We start from the raw sequence: 16,089 nt of genomic DNA, 5'->3' as shown, positions 1-16,089 counted from the left end.
TGCCAAGGGTAATAGTTTAACCCAATTGTCTTGTTTGTAATTGATGTAGCAGCGAAGATAGGCTTCCATCGTTTGGTTTAATCGTTCCGTTTGGCCATCTGTTTGTGGGTGAAAGGCTGTCGAGAGCTTTCTCTTGATTCCAAGCAGTGCCATAAGGGTAGACCAAAATTTCGATGTGAATAGCTTGTCCCTATCTGAGATGATTTCATCTGGTATATCGTGTATGCTAACTATATTCCGCATGAATATATAAGCAAGGTCATCTGCCGTCCAAGTTTCACAGAATGGTATCATATGAGCAAACTTGGTTAGTGTTGGTACGAGAAGGATACGGAAGACGTAGCACCCACGGATTACGTAGGTCCTGTATGTCTAATTGTATTCTGTCTAAAGAGCTGGCTACATATTGAAAGTAGTAAGTCTTATATAGACTTACTAAAAGAGCTAGTCTCTTTCGCGTTCGCTTAGTTCTTTATTACAGTAGTAATTGAATTGAAGTCATTCACTTCGTTCACACAGTTAGTCTGTCCGTCACCACCAAGATGGAGTCGTACTCCTTCCGGGTGACTGGGTCTTTGGATAATGGTAGTTTTACTACAAAATCCCAAGCAATGGACTTCCATGGTTGAGTAGGTAGTTCGGGGGTCTTGAGCTGGCCATAAGGTGCATGCCGGGCGGCTTTATTTCTTATGCAGGTGTCGCAGTTCCCAACTACGTTCTCAACTATAGTCCTCATCTTTGGAAAGTAGACTTCTCTCCTTATTCTGGCGAAGGTTCTTGCAATACCTTGATGCCCGTGAGCTGGAAGCTCATGTTGTTCCGTGACGTAATCCTTAGCTAGACTGGAGGGTATATAAAGCTTGCCGTGAAAATGAATGAATCCATCTTCGATGGTGAATCCTCTTTCTGGGTTGTCGGGTATAGCTAGGATTCTCTTGGCTGTAGCATCCGTTGAGTATTCTGTCTTTATGATATCTTTGATAGTATCATAATTTACTCCTGAAGTGGCGGCAAGTTGTGGTTTGTTGTGAACTAAAGCATCGCCATCCTGTTTTAGTATTGCGCGTGATTCGTGAGTTTTGTTTTGCAAATATTCTGGTTTTCGGCTGAGAGCATCTGCTCTAGCATTTTCGTTTCCTTTGACATATGAAATTCTGAAGTTGTAGGCGGCCATGGTTTCCGACCATCGGACCTGCCGTCTGTTTAATTCCTTCGTTGTGGTGAAGTAAACCAAGTTCTTGTGATCTGTATACACCTGCACCGTGTATTTTGATCCTTCCAAGTACACTCTCCATTCCCTAAAAGCATCTACTATCGCTAGTAATTCCTTGTCGTATATCTCATAGTTTAGTTCGGCTGGCGATAGTTTGCGTGAATGGTAAGCGACTGGTTGCTATTTCTCATTCGAGCCGGGTTGGCTCAACACTGCTCCTATTGCGTAGTCTGAGGAGTCTGTTTCCACGATTATTGGTAATTCTGGGTCAAATGCTCTGAGGACTGGTTCTCCTGCGAATGCTTCCTTGAGGCGTTCGAATGCTTCTTGTGCTGTTTCTGTCCATCGGAATTCCCCTTGACTCTTCTTGGTGATCTCGGTCATTGGAGCGGCTATCTTTGAATAATTCTTGATGAATCGTCGGTAAAAGTTGGCGAACCCCAGGAAGGACTGTACTTCCTTCACGCTGGTCGGGGGTTCCCATTCCATAACTGCTTTTACCTTGTTAGGACTCATCTTGAGACCTCCGGAGAATATGGTATAGCCTAGGAATTCTGTTTCTGTGACGTGAAATTCACACTTGCTAGGTTTGCATTGAAGGTCTGCCTCCTCCAGTTGCTGCAGAACCTTATGAACGTCTTTAATGTGTCGTTCTTCCGTTTCCGAGAATACCAAAATGTCATCTAGATAGCATATACAGCATATATCTAGGTACTTCCTTAATACATTGTTGACCAAGCGCATACATGTTGCTGGTACGTTTGTCAATCCGAATGGCATAACCTGATACTCGTATAATCCGTATCGAGTTCTGAATGCTGTTTTCCATTCTTCACCTTCCTTCATTCTGATGAGGTGAAATCCGTTTCGTAGGTCAAACTTGGAGAAAATTTTAGCTTTTCCCAATCGATCCCTTAATTCCGTAGCTAATGGAAGTGGGTACCGATCTTTGATCGTTATATCATTGAGCTTGCGATAGTCTACGCACAGTCTCCTCGTACCATCCTTCTTTGGTACAAATAGCACAGGGCTAGCTGCCTGTGAGGTGGATTCTCTGATCCATCCTTTTTCTAATGCGTCAGCAATGTAATCCCTAAGCGTCCTTAGGTCAGAGGCTGACATTGGATAGATTGGTCCAAATGGAGGCGTCTTGCCTTCCTCCAATACTATCTCGTGATCCCATGGCTTGTGTTCTGGTAAAGCTTCATGGCCTTTTCTTTCTTCGAATAGTTTCTTGTACTTCTGGTACTGTACCGGTATTGGCGTCTCGTCCTGTTTCTCTACAGGGGTGGTTTCAAGCAACTTCTTCTGCTTATTCTTCATTTGTATGGGAGGTTCACCTTCCTTCGCCGTTAATGGAGGACCCTGGACTGGGCGTCCTACGTCAGTGGTGCTGTTCGCCTTCAGTTCTCCACCGCGTGTGTTCAGCCTCGCAGGCTCTAGCACATCTCGTTGATCGCTTCTCCTCGGAAATGATATGGTTTCCGATGACCAGTCAATCTGGGGGTTGTGTGCTTTCAACCATGGCATCCCCAGAATGATCTGTTGATTCCCTAGTGGAACAACATCGAACTGGATAACCCCCTTGTGCTGGGCTATACTCATCTGCAAAGGGCGAGTCTCCTGCGAAATCTTTCCGTCCAATCCGGCTAATTGTCCATCAACTAGCTGCAATTGATATGGGGTTCGTTTCGCCTGGAGCTGTACTCCCAAATGCTTCACAGTTCCTGGTGCAATAAAATTTCCCGTGGCCCCTGAGTCAATCATGGCCCGGATTACTCGTCCATTTATCTTCGCATTGCAGTAAATCTGTCCTGCCTGACCTGCGATATTTAATTGCCCTTGGCCCAAAACCTTGTTGTGGTCAATTTGGTCAATTTGGTCGATTTGGTCAATTTGGTCAATTTGGTCAATTTGGTCAATTTGGTCGATTTGGTCAATTTGGTCAATTTGGTCAATTTTGTGTAACTGACCATTTAAATGATCATGTGACGATAATTTTTCCGACCTTCCCTTCTTGTAGGGTCTTTTTGCTTTTCTTTGGGGAAACCATCCTGTGGCTTCCTTATCTGATAGGTGAATTCTACAAGATTCATCGTAGCAAGCTATCCAGCTCATCGTCGCGTGTTCTACCGACGGTATTTCTTTCGGATCTTCTTTGATAAGGGGAGGTGAAGGGGTTCGTAGACGCTCCAACTCATATCGGTCTATGGCGTTCAACCCTTCCTGGTCTCGTGGCATTGCGTCAATTTCCTTTTGACGTTCTTCACGTTCGTAACTATCGTCTTCGATTGGATATGAAGCGCATAGTTGGGGTACAAAGGTAGCATTGAGTTGACCTTTGCCGAACTTCTTGTGATAACCTCCTCCTGATGATCTCTTGCTTCGACAATCCCTGGCCCGATGGCCTGGTTTGCCACATTCGAAGCATAGCTTGTCCTTGCGTCTTCGTTCTACCTCTTCCTTAGGTAGTTTGTTCTTAAACGTTGCATCCAATTGCATTGGTTCTCCGTAAGATTGTCTGTTTTCTCGAGGTCTTCCTTCATTCTTGTGGTACTTACCACGATCTCGGTTTCCATGGACGTTGGAAGATCGGCGTTCCTTCTGATACTCGTAGAGCATCTCATCCGCCTTAATAGATTCCTCGATTAACTCGTTTAGGTCTTCCCAAGTGCTATTGCGATCCAGTTCTAGCCTGACCTCAGGCTTGAGCCCTTTCCGGTAATGGCTCATCGTGGCGTTCTCTTCCCATCCAGTGGTACCTATATACCTCCTGAATTCCACAGCGTACTTGACTGCTGACCCTGTTTGCTTGAGGCCATAGATCTTGGACTCAGCGTCACGTAATTCATTGATGTTCCCGAATACTCGTCGTATCTCTCTCTTAAACCCTTCGAATCTCCCAAAGATGGCTTGAGTTGGGTACATTCGCTTCTTAGGCTCGCCCAAGTTGGTGAAGTAATCCTTGAGGTAAGGTTGAATCCACTTTGCGGCTTCTCCTCTGAGGTAGGAGGCAGCCCAGACGCTTTTGTCGGCGTCATGGTTGAACTTATCCTGATTGAATTGGAAGTAGATCTCAAGTTGGAGTAAGAAGGTTTCTAGCTCATTGTCGATTGCCTGTGAATCGGTCTGGTAGGGCGACTTTGAGAGTCTCAGTGACGGTAATCTCCTTGGGGTCTTCGATACCTCCCATGGCGATGTCTCCGTCCTTGTCGGTACTTTCGGGAGTGGCCTGGCTGGTCGTAGCGGGGTTGCTAGGCTGTGGTGTCGTGGAAGACATGATGTCGTTACTTATCGAGTCGGTACTTGAAGCAGTAATGGTGCTCAAAGTGTTACGAGGTTTGCCGTCTAGATCACGTGGAAGTGCTCTAGGCTCTCGAAGTAGGTTTATAACTAGGCGTCAAGCAGGGACTTAAAGTAATGACAATAATGATATGCAATTCGTAACTAATAGTAGAGTATACTAAATGATTGATCTTGAGCACGAAGCTCTATACAAAGGAAATCCATCTTGATTATATAGACCTTCATGCCTATGGCTAGTCAGGACCGCTGCGCGGTCCTGGACAGCCAGCGTTCCTGGACAGCCAGCGTTCCTCAGCGGTCCATAACGTGACTTTAATCACGTTACCTTGGTTTAGTCATGTGACGCGGCATAGAAGATAGCCGTTGTAACAACAAGTAGTATCACCGGAGTGATACTAATAATACATTATCTTTTTACAGTTAATTTTTGATATAAAAAACTGATTTAAAAAGAGATGGTTTAAAAGTGGAGCAATAGACTTATATAAAGATATTATTATTTTACTAACTCTATTTACTTTTAGAAATCTCGTTACTAATCTCAGTTTTTATACGAGTTATTGTCCCAACTCCTCCGTATACCCTTTTGAACAAGTTAGTATAATTCCATAGAAGCGCTATGCTCCGAATTCAATCATATAAAGGGATCATGAAGTCGAAATGATAGAGAACACTTACAATGCCGTGTAAACCTGTGCTACATTTGCGCCTGCATTCAAGATCTCCAGAGCTTGCTTTCCATTCGTGATGCCACCAGTAGCAAAAATCACTTTCTGATTATTACCCTTCGACTCTTTATTTCCTGTGAGGGATTTTGCCTTTTCAGCGATAGTGGAGACAAGACCGCTGTCACTTGATTGAGCAATATTATCTTGTGGTGGTCCTTGGTCAAGTAAAGCTCGATATCTCTTTACCAAAGATAATGTTCGAGAGAACATTGGTGGTCCAGAAAATCCTCCTTGTTCTTCGAGAACTCTGCGTTCTCTGGCAGAAATTTTGATATCATCGGGGATGAGCTTGTCCCTTCGGTTTGTAGTATTGCCCACGATCACACCATCCACGCCACTTCGCCATATAGCTTCGACGATGCCCTCAAGCTGTTCATCTTGATCCTCGTCAGGTGATACTTTCACCATGACCCTAGGCTTCGTTTTCCTGTCTACAGATTTGGCAGCTCCAACCACACCTTCTAAGATTCGGGATAATGGCTCAACCTTCTGTAATGTCCTCAATCCAGGCGTATTCGGGCTGCTGACATTAACTACCAAGATGTCGGCATATGGAGCCAATCTTTCCACACAGTAAACATAGTCTCTCTTAACAGCCTCGATATCATCGCCATTCGTATCCTTATTTTTGGCGACCTGAACCGCCAATAACTTCCCATCCAATAAACTTCCCGGAGGAACACCAGCTTCTCCATTAAGAACCATCTTCTCGGCATCTTCACCCACACCTAGCCCATTCTGATATGCATATAACCGAACCCGTTCCCTCAATCGCATAGCCATATCATCTGCACCCTTCGAATTGAGGCCATATCGATTGATCAACGCATTTTGACTAGGTATACGGAAGACTCTTGGTTTTGGATTTCCATCTTGAGCAAGTGGTGTACATCCGCCAACCTCAACGATCGCAGGACCCATAGCGAACAAAGCATCTGGAATCTCTGCCAATTTGTCAAGTCCCGCAGATGTACCAATTGGGTTTTGTAATTTATGCTCCCATACTTCTACGCTCAAATCCGCCTTATCTGTATTACCATTTCTGAAACTGCGATCGCGAGGGTGAAAACCGAACGAGTAGAGACTTTTGAGAGCTTTGGTGCCCATATGGTGAGCTTCTTCGGCATCGGAATATATGGCACGTAATGCGGGGACAACAAGCCATTGATGGATGCTAGCTCGGGTATCGGTGATGTATAAGTAGCCAAATCCAAGGGTGAGAGCTATCGAGGTTCCAAAGAGGATATTCCTCGATCGGGTGAGGATTGTGGGTGTTTCGTTAGTAGTTGAGGCGAAGCGTTTGGTAGATATGCGGGATATAGAAGAGGAGAGGGATGGCCGTGATATGCGCAGAGTGCGCAACAAAAGGTTTGACATAACGAATGTCTGGTCAAATTAAAAAGTCTCGGAATGAAAGTTGAGGAACTGACGCGAGCCAAACCGGGATGTTCAAAAATGTTGTTACATGCGTGTACACTGCAATAATTAATTCGATATCGGATGTAGTTTTTCCGTTCCGTCAGAAGCAATTCCACGACATGATATGACTTTAATGTCTCATTCACAGCTTGTATCAAGTATTATTCTTGAAATATAATTTAATCTATATATAATAACTAGAACTAGATTATCAAATAAAGATTTTCTGATTATAAATACAAGAAATTTGATTACTTAAATTACAAAAAGCATGTACAGGTAAAACAATACATGATGGTCTTTCATTATAGAAATGAAGAGGATATCATTGCATTACAAACTGTGCAAAAGATCGACTGCAGTCATGACACAGTGTGGAAAAACCACAAAAGAAGTGACAGCAAATAACAAACAGCATACTTGTTTCGAACACTGTATTATAAAACCAAACGTTTTTAAAACTTACGAGTGAATGTCTCCTTGACTGAGGATAAATCCCAAGTCCCAAAGTCAACTCTGTGAAGGATGAAATGAAGAAGATTCATCTAACTTGGTAAACTCCCACATCGCCGCTAGTCCTTCCGCTCATCTTCCTCTACTTGTAGCTCTCTTTTCATCATCGATTCGGGTAGTAAAAATTAAACGCTCGTCATCTGTAACTGCTCAAACTAGAAGCACTAAATCTTTGATTCTCTATCAAAACACAACATTTATCTCCAGTCGCTTTCGTAGCCACCTTTCATAAATTCCCAAAATAAACAATTCCTCCATTTTGTTCCTGCACTCCTAATCTTCCTCTGGTTCTTCCTCATCATCTTTCGTCTCTAGTGAGCCCTCCTCGACGGCTTCAGCGTCAGGATCAGGCCCATCTCCATTAATCTTCTCATGTCCATCCCCATTAACATCAATAAGGTTCTCACCGGCTTCCTGCTCCAACCTCAAATATTCTTCCCATTCAGGGAAAAGCTCTTCATCTTCACCGGGCACGCCAACGGTCTTAGCTACCCTTCCCTTCTTATCGTTTTCCAACTGATCTTTCCATGCGTGCACAGTTTTGACCGTAACACTAGGCTTATATGTTTGTGAAAACAGCACTGCTTCAGCCGCTCTACCAGTCTTGATCAATAACTCAATACATCCATCAACGTCTCCCAACTGCCAAAGACATGTAAACGCAACATTGTGAGCGCCTGCATCGCTCGCCTGTAGACTTAATGCTTTGAGTCCCTCTCTATCGCCAGTACTTGAGTGAAGTAATAAAAGTGAACCAAGATCCCTGGCATTTTTGAAGCACTCCGCGGCAAGTGCAACATCCCAACCAGCAAGTGCTGCATCACCGACTGTCTTCCATTTATGCTCGACATCTGCTTCACGGGCAAGTTCGAGGGCTATCGGAAGATGGCCTAATGCGAGAGCCAGCTCAAACTTATGTTCTTTATCAGTGGCAACCTCCAGCGCCAATTCCTTATGTCCTTGACCTTCGAGGAAACGGGCGATTTTATTAAGCTGGTCGCCGGGGATCGTGCAAAGTACTTCTGCGGCAGTGTCCATATCATCTCTCAAAACCAATGTCTGATACTCTACAACTGCGAGAGAGAGGGCAAAAGAAGTGACGTTGACATCTTTGTCGGCGAGGTAAATGCGAGAGTCGCGCTGAATGTATCCAAGCAAGTACATGGGTTGATCAAAGTGAGAGATGGTATAGGTTTGATCACCGACCAAGTAGTTCAGTCTGTTCGTGCTGTTGGTATAGATGAAGCAGTCACCTACCCATTCACCTGTTCGTACACTAAATTACGTTAGTATTGCGGGCTTGTGTGAAGTTAGTTGGACATACGTTTCATTGATATCCGTAACAACTTCAAATGCAGCCTCGACTCCATCGTCATCAACTTCTCCAGCATTCAGAGCCGCAACGTAATTCTCTCGCGAGAATCTGAGGACGTAGAAAGTATCTTCGCATGCAATAGCAACCAACTCTCCATTTTCAGACCAGTATACCTATATCAATCAGCGCTGATTCGAATTTCACGGCACGCATACGTACTTCCGTTGGCTCAACTTCAATTCTCCTGACCAGTCCACCGCTTTGCCAGTCGTAGAAACCAATACCGCCTTGGCCCTTAACACCGAGTAGAACGCCGCCAGTCAAACCTTCAGCCTGGAAACCAACATCAAGACCACCACTTTTCTCCACAAAATTCTTGAAGATCTTCACGCTTGTACCTGATTCCCGTATCGCGTAATCATTACTGTTGTCTTTCGAACCCCAAACAAAATCCAAAGCCGAGCCGAAAGCCTTATTCCTCCATGCAAGAGCAGTATAAATAATGAATTCGCCGTCCCCGCACACAGAAACGAATCGACCATTTGGAGAGTGAAGAAGGGTTTGTGGATATACTTCGCAAGTGCCGAGATCTTTCGTAGGTAGAGAAATTGGTTCATTGTCTTTCACTGAAGCGTCTACACACGATTTAGTAATAACCTCATAAGCATAAGGATAAACTTACCTCCGCCCTTGATGATAGATGAGACAACTTCACTATGTCTAGCCCAAATCAACTTTCCAGAATTGTCCATAGATACTGCAGGCTCCTCCCGACCCATCTTTACAACCACCGCACCTTCATCGAAACCCACGGCAACTCCCTGCTTCCCTCTTTGGTAACTAACACACCAAGCTCTCTCCAATCCATAACTCAAAGACTGCTCTAATCTGTATGTATTTGCATGCCATATTTTGACGGTGCCATCCTCAGAACCGGAGATAATTACGGGTAATTCTGGATGGTAGCATGCGAACGAGACATTGCTGGTGTGGCCCTCTAACGTTGCAATTAAAGATTTCGTGGTATAATCCCAAATTTTGACTGTCCTGTCGTCTGAAGTAGTGAGAAGATATGGTTTGTCGGATTGAGGATAGTAATCAACATGGTTGACACCTTTCGTTTCGTGGGCCTCCAGTGTAAAGTTTGCTGTGGATGATCCCAAACTCCAAATCTTTACGGTCCTGTCCAAACATGCGGACGCAAATGTATTCGTATCCTTTGGATTGATAGCCAGACCCATAACATAATGGCTGTGTCCCTCAAACACCTGCACACATTTCCAACCCTTGTCCCAATCCCACAGCTTGATTGTCATATCATCAGAGGCGGTCAAAACAAAAGGCTGCGTAGGATGAACAACAATGGCACGAATATAATCTGGATGGGCTTCGAAGGTGGTGATCTTTTCTGAAGTATTGTAATTGTAAACTCGTAATTGAAAGTCATCGGAACCGCAAACAATCCAATTCTTTCGAGCAATGAATCTACCAGCTCGGACAGGGACATCCGTCAACTCGAATGTCTTGACAATGGCCTAGAAATGATCAGCACAGGAGGGGATTTAGAGATGGATGCTACCAACTTGAGTTTCGTAAGACCAAATATAAACATGACCTGAAAAGTATCAATACTCCATTCCTAGACTTCATGCGCCCGTGAACATACCGCTGTAAAGTGTAGTTAAAATCCATGGCTCGACTGGATGGAAATCAATTCCCTTCACCCTTTCCGATCGTGCAAATAACTGCCTCTGACATTTGTAAACCGAATTAGTACTTGATGCCATATTTCCAACCAATACCGTCTCCCTCAGTTTGAGGTTGTTGATACTATCCTGATTCGCAGATATAACTAAAGTCATAGCATTTGACAGCTATGCCAATGTTGCAGATTGCTGGCAGGAAATGAATGATCCTCACCTTTACGTCCAATCTCATCTTGAATTATGTGTGGGAAGGGGGGGTAGAAAAAAGTAATACTGTGGCTTTCAGCGCATGTAGTGGGTGGTTTGACAGATGGTTCCTCCACGATTGAGTTTGGTGTATGATTAATCGCAGAAGTCAGGCGACTTGAGATCTTTCGCTTCAACGACGTAGAATCAACAATTAAGGGAAAAATTTGGGTTGGCGAAGAAATAAATGAAATTCGAAGTGGTCAGGATATATTTCAATGTTCCTTTGGAGTTCGAGATGTGGCAGCTTGGATTGATGCTGACTAATACTAATTTGGCTTAGTGCAGTAACCTTATTTCATTATCCCCAGAAATATTGAGAATGGGAATCACTGGTGTGAAAGATAATTCGAGCACAGAGATAAGGGATCGATAGGTACTTAATATCTTCGTTGGTAGGTATTTAATTTGTTCTCAACCGTTGAAAAAGGAAAAGGAAAAGAAAAGAAGAATATTTATTGTTCTATGTGAACTCCCATGTAGGCTGACCAGCTCTCCTCACCAACTCCACATTAGAATGAATATATCAGCATGGTGCAATTGAGCCATGTTCGAATTCTTAGATGGTCACCCTCACATCCATTCTCTAGAGTCTCTAGCCAGTTTAACTTCGCCCAATCAGAATATCCAAGGAACATACAGTCTGTCCCAATCTTCAGTGGTTCATCTATCTACATCAAAGTACAGAGTCACAAATGGTTTTAATATTTCATACTCATTTGCTTTATGGTAAAGGGTCTCACTTCAAGTTCATTTCCGAACAACTTCCAAGCTAGAGGCACAACCAAGTGGTAAACACTCATTATATTTACTATTTCATTCAAGTCATTCAGCTATCATCTATAGATAACTATACCACTTCCAATCAAAAGCGAACGGCGTATCCATAACACGCCGGGAGTATCGCTCAATATCCATATCATACCCATTCGCCATCCTAGAATCCTTGAGAAAACAAAAAGAAAAGCCCACCACCGCTCTACTCGTCGGCCTGAACCTTCTTCACAACCGCTACTACGTGAGGGAACAAGGGGTGATCGGACTGTAACCCGCAGACCTTCTCCACAACTTGTTCGGCAGAGTTTTCAGACATGATCTTGGCCAACTCCTTGGACTCCTCATCACCTTCAACGTTTTGGAAACGGAAGGCCATCTCAGCAGCATCTAATAGTGCAGTGAAGTCCTTTCCTTCCTCTGCAAGTTCAGCTGCCGGTGCAATGAATCGTTCTTTTCTGCTCAATTTGCGCAGGGGTGCACGGCCAACTCTTTCTACTGCATCTTCCAGATGTGGGTTTCCTATTCTGGTGATGATCTTGTCGACATAGTCTTTTTGCTCTTGGGCTTCGATACCGTGCTTGCCAACGATTAATCTGCTCGTCTCCTCTAGCGCAGCATGAACTTCCTTGAGAATATTAGGATCTTGTAGGGCGTCATAGACTGTGGCCTTCTGGTGGTAGTACCCGTGGTATGCAGCAGCTGCGTGTCCGGTGTTGACGGTGAAGAGTTTACGCTCAATGTAAGGTATTAAGTCATCTACCCACTTGATACCTTGAATGGCTGGCGGTTCATGGTCACTGAAAGGTGTGCGATCAACAACCCATTCGTAAAATTTCTCGAGCTTCACATCAAGACCTGCATCAGGATCTTGGGCGGGAACGATACGGTCGATGGCAGAGTTAGCGTATCGTGCGCGCTGGTGATGATCATCTAAACGTTCCTGAGGGGTATGGTCGCCTTTGATGTGGTTGGCGAGAGTATCAGTTGCACCTATCGCGTTCTCGCAAGCAATGACTGCGATTGGGGTAGCGTCATTGGAGCGGCCATCAATACCCTTGGCGATAACTGGAGCAATGAACTTGAGAATATTCGGACCAACGGAGCAAGTTACTACATCCGCTGTACGAATCTCCTCAATAACATCGGCTTCATGTGTTTTCGAGTTTATGGCGCGATAATTGGTAATGGTATCTTCGCTTGTTCCCTCTGCTCCAACTTGAATAACTTTGTATGAAGGGGTGGTTTGCAATTTCTGGATAATGCTGTCCATGACATCACAGAAGACGACTTCATAACCGGATTTGTGAAGCTAATAGTGATATGGTTAGCGAGGGTTCCAGCTTATGGTAAATCGGATACTGAAGTTTAAAAGAGGGAGGAGGATCAATGGAGTAAGGTGCATAGGCTTGATGAAATGGAGAGACGGAGATGGAAGGAGACTCACAAATTCAGCAACAAAACCTCTACCGATATTGCCGGCGCCGAAATGAACTGCTTTCAAACCCATAATGATAGATGATGATTAATAATTGGGAATATTCGAGTATGAAGTTGAATGTAAGTGATTTGGATATAGTTGTGTTTCCGAAGGTGGATGGAGGATTAAGTTTATGTATGGCGGGGTATGAGGGGATATGAGTCGAATTGATGGATGACTGTGTTGAAGAGAAGTATAAAGATAAATGGCGAAGTGATCGATACACGATACACGATACACGATACACGATACTCTTGAAAGATAAATTAAAAAGTGATGATGAGATTATAATTAAGAGTGAGAAAATCGGGAAAGAGTTGAAGTTTATATATTTGAGAAGCTGGATTTTATCATGTTGGTAATAAATTGTCGCAGGGGGGGATGGGGAAGGCTACTGCTGCTGTATGGTTAGAGGAAACGACGCCGAAAAGCAAGGTCACACCACTGTCTTGGCTTGTGCTGGGTATGAAAGCATCTCGGATTGGAGAGAGAAGGAAAATGAAAACAGCGCTAATCCATCATGAGCCATTTGCGGGGAAGGAATGCTATTGGTTGTGTTTAAAGCCATCAGCCAATGAGATCAGTGTTCACAGAAGAGAGACAAAGGAAAGATGACAAATGCTGTACACCGTCCAAACAAAATGAAACTATTCGGAAGTACGAATGAGAGAGAGTCGGTGCCATTGATTGATTCATCAGATCCATCAGATCCATAGACCATGCATTTACTAACGACAGGCTTCACTCCAGCCTTGAATGTTTTTATGGAGGATTGGGGTGGAGTTTCAGCCATTGAATCATTGGCAAGTGGTTCCGATTTCAATACGAAACTATGACGCAGTGCACTTTTGGCTTTTTCGGAATAAGCTGGGGATTTGATGGTGGAGAAGAGGAAAAGAAGGGGTGGGCCGGGGGATAAGAGGTTAAGAGGGGTTTCGCAATAGAGTGTACTGGTGTGTATTGATCCGTGTTGTTTAATCATTTAGGAAAAGATCAACCAGGTTTGGGTACGTGCATAGATAGATAGATAGATAGATAGATAGGTAGGTAGGTAGGCTAGGTACTAGGTACTAGGTACTAGGGACAAGGTACTAGACATACTTACTACTCTGTACTCTGTCCTCTGTTCTCTGTTCTCTTGTATTCCATGCTGTGGGCTGTGTACTCCCGCTACTTTAGTCCAGACCGTTCAATCGGGCAGTGTGAGCTTGGTTATAGAATGCCTACACTGTGCACACTGAACAATAGTATATGAGGAGAACAGAGCATGGCCGAGAGAAGTTTGGTAAATGAATATGTATGTGTACAGAGTATTTGCTGTAAATGGCCATATACTACGTACTCGGTACGACAATCATGTAATCATTTCACTCACCTACTCATCAAATAATTAGACTTTCTTTGTTTTCATTGCATGTTGCATATTCCGTACTCCGCCGTCTCTCTCGTATCTTCCTTCATGTGATTTCTGATAGGATATCCTCACAGCCTTTACTAAATCCGATCCACTTTTTGGTTTGACTTGAACCATTGTGATGATAACAGCGACCCACCAAATCTCACGACATCTTCCATTTTCCCACAACACAGATCTCGATTCAAAGTGCGATGCATGTTATTCGGAACACAGGTCATAACACTTCAATTTCTAGGAAGTAAAGAGTAGAGATGCTCTTTTATTCAAATCAATTGATTCAAAGCTCCTGTCGTTTCGGTCCTATTGTTACTATCACGTTCTACTTGTACTCGAAGAAATAAGATATAATTAACGATAGAAAAGATACAACAGAGTATGTATACTAGGTATATGTTTATATTTTTACATCTACATCCCGGAATCCCCTTTGTTCACCAGGAAAGTATTCAAATCAGCTCATATTGCATGTTCCGACCACTTACTACCATTCTCCCAGTCCCCATCGAATCCGGTAATCAATTTGCTGAATGCGACTGCTATTATCATCGCCATTGCTCGCTATCCCCCTTAACCTTACCAAACAAGTTGCAAAACAAAACATTCAACCAATTTCATACATGTAAACGCTATAGCCGCCAACCAACCGATGTACCGCTCATGTGTTCATTGTCACATTTTACCTAACCTTGGCTCACATGGTAGGCGTCATACAGCAGAATGTTGAATGTAACATCGTACCTTACCTTTTCTCCTATGCACAGCATCACATCGGACCTTTCAACATAGCCTGTGTTCGTCCCTTCAATGCCTTGCGCCATTCCTAGCCATCTGGTGCTGCTGAGGTGACCACGCGCTAATTCTCGTTTCATCCTTCTGTCCATACATACCTTGTACCTCCTTCACAAATCCTTCCAACGACATGTCTAGTGTGGTCTTCCAAATCTGCATGTTTGCCTTTTCTTGCTTCTTCTCCTTTTTGCCTCCCAGACTCATGCACCTATTTCATTTTCCTTACAATATTTATCTTGCACATGTGCATTCGATAGGGATCAACGGCCCGTTGCTGAGGTGCCAGAATATGCCTCATGAACAACCCCTGAGGCACAATTCTCAAGTGAGATTTCTTCCAATGAGGTTACCGTACACGATTGAGATTTCGCGATACCCAATTCTCTCTTCCGTACCTTAGTTCCAACACCAAGAGGTAAAGCGGACCGAGGGACCCCATTCTTGCCCATGGGGTTGAGGTTTAGTGCGAGGACGCCTACCTATCAATGTCATTGATTCTTTTGATTATGGGCTCCGACTTATTCCGAATGATTCTTATCTATACCTAACACGTGTCAAATTCTGTCGTTTCAACTCATGTTCAAATGCGAAATCTTTGGGAGGTGAGCACTGGCTTCACGACCTTTGATTTTGCTTGGTTGCCATGCACATGACTCGATCTGCTTCCTCATTACCACATGCGGACACATGATTATTAAAGTCGTCAGGAGGTTGAGATTTATCTTAGATTCGGTGTCCATTAGTACTCTTCTGCGGCCTAATTGAATTCGGTCAAAAATCTCTTTCAACACCAGACGGCGACCACAATTTTAAGATTGTCTCATCCATTCATTTCTAGAGGGGTTTCAATGTTGTATGATAGTATTAATTTCCAACAAAATTTGATATGAGCCCTTTGATAAAGCGTGGCCACTACTACCAGTCTTTGATGTAGTTCAACTGCCAGAATTCAAAATTCTTGCCACATTCCATGTGCTCTACACATGTGCATTCAGCGCCAAAGTTTGAGACCAGGGCAGAACCTCCCTCTCGTGTTCATGCTAGAATTCCAATGGTTGTCAACATTGATGAAGTTCCCGAATGTTCTTTCATGAAAGAATTTCTCCTTCCCCTGAACAATCGACATCCCCTCTCCCATTTCCTTTCCGCTCCTCAAATGTCCACCGAAGTCCACAGCCTGATT

At 43.9% G+C, this 16,089-nt stretch overlaps 5 protein-coding genes across 5 annotated transcripts; all 5 read right to left on the bottom strand.

The window, feature by feature from the left end:
- Positions 1-226: 226 nt before the first annotated feature.
- On the bottom strand, positions 227-4,493 carry SS1G_14025 (hypothetical protein; the record flags this gene model as incomplete). Its single annotated transcript, XM_001585115.1, has 5 exons — positions 227-230; positions 555-1,393; positions 1,463-1,704; positions 1,960-4,267; positions 4,356-4,493. 5 exons carry the CDS (start codon positions 4,491-4,493, stop codon positions 227-229), a joined length of 3,531 nt encoding a protein of 1,176 aa, XP_001585165.1.
- Positions 4,494-5,029: 536 nt separating this feature from the next.
- SS1G_14024 (hypothetical protein) lies at positions 5,030-6,354 on the bottom strand (the record flags this gene model as incomplete). Its single annotated transcript, XM_001585114.1, has 2 exons — positions 5,030-5,102; positions 5,198-6,354. 2 exons carry the CDS (start codon positions 6,352-6,354, stop codon positions 5,030-5,032), a joined length of 1,230 nt encoding a protein of 409 aa, XP_001585164.1.
- A 1,098-nt stretch (positions 6,355-7,452) lies between these two features.
- SS1G_14023 (conserved hypothetical protein) lies at positions 7,453-10,432 on the bottom strand (the record flags this gene model as incomplete). The annotated part of the gene is made up of 5 exons (XM_001585113.1): positions 7,453-8,455; positions 8,504-8,667; positions 8,714-9,120; positions 9,177-10,029; positions 10,415-10,432. The coding sequence occupies 5 exons, from the start codon at positions 10,430-10,432 to the stop codon at positions 7,453-7,455; spliced, it is 2,445 nt and encodes an 814-aa protein (XP_001585163.1).
- Positions 10,433-11,425: 993 nt separating this feature from the next.
- On the bottom strand, positions 11,426-12,730 carry SS1G_14022 (hypothetical protein; the record flags this gene model as incomplete). The annotated part of the gene is made up of 2 exons (XM_001585112.1): positions 11,426-12,532; positions 12,668-12,730. The coding sequence occupies 2 exons, from the start codon at positions 12,728-12,730 to the stop codon at positions 11,426-11,428; spliced, it is 1,170 nt and encodes a 389-aa protein (XP_001585162.1).
- Positions 12,731-14,797: 2,067 nt separating this feature from the next.
- On the bottom strand, positions 14,798-15,065 carry SS1G_14021 (predicted protein; the record flags this gene model as incomplete). Its single annotated transcript, XM_001585111.1, has 2 exons — positions 14,798-14,868; positions 15,005-15,065. 2 exons carry the CDS (start codon positions 15,063-15,065, stop codon positions 14,798-14,800), a joined length of 132 nt encoding a protein of 43 aa, XP_001585161.1.
- Positions 15,066-16,089: the final 1,024 nt, after the last annotated feature.

This window comes from Sclerotinia sclerotiorum, genomic scaffold (assembly GCF_000146945.2).
Source record: "Sclerotinia sclerotiorum 1980 UF-70 scaffold_28 genomic scaffold, whole genome shotgun sequence".
Taxonomy (NCBI): Eukaryota; Fungi; Ascomycota; class Leotiomycetes; order Helotiales; family Sclerotiniaceae; genus Sclerotinia; species Sclerotinia sclerotiorum.
The sequence above is the reverse complement of the archived record's forward strand: the minus strand, read 5'-3'. Positions and strand labels throughout refer to the sequence as shown.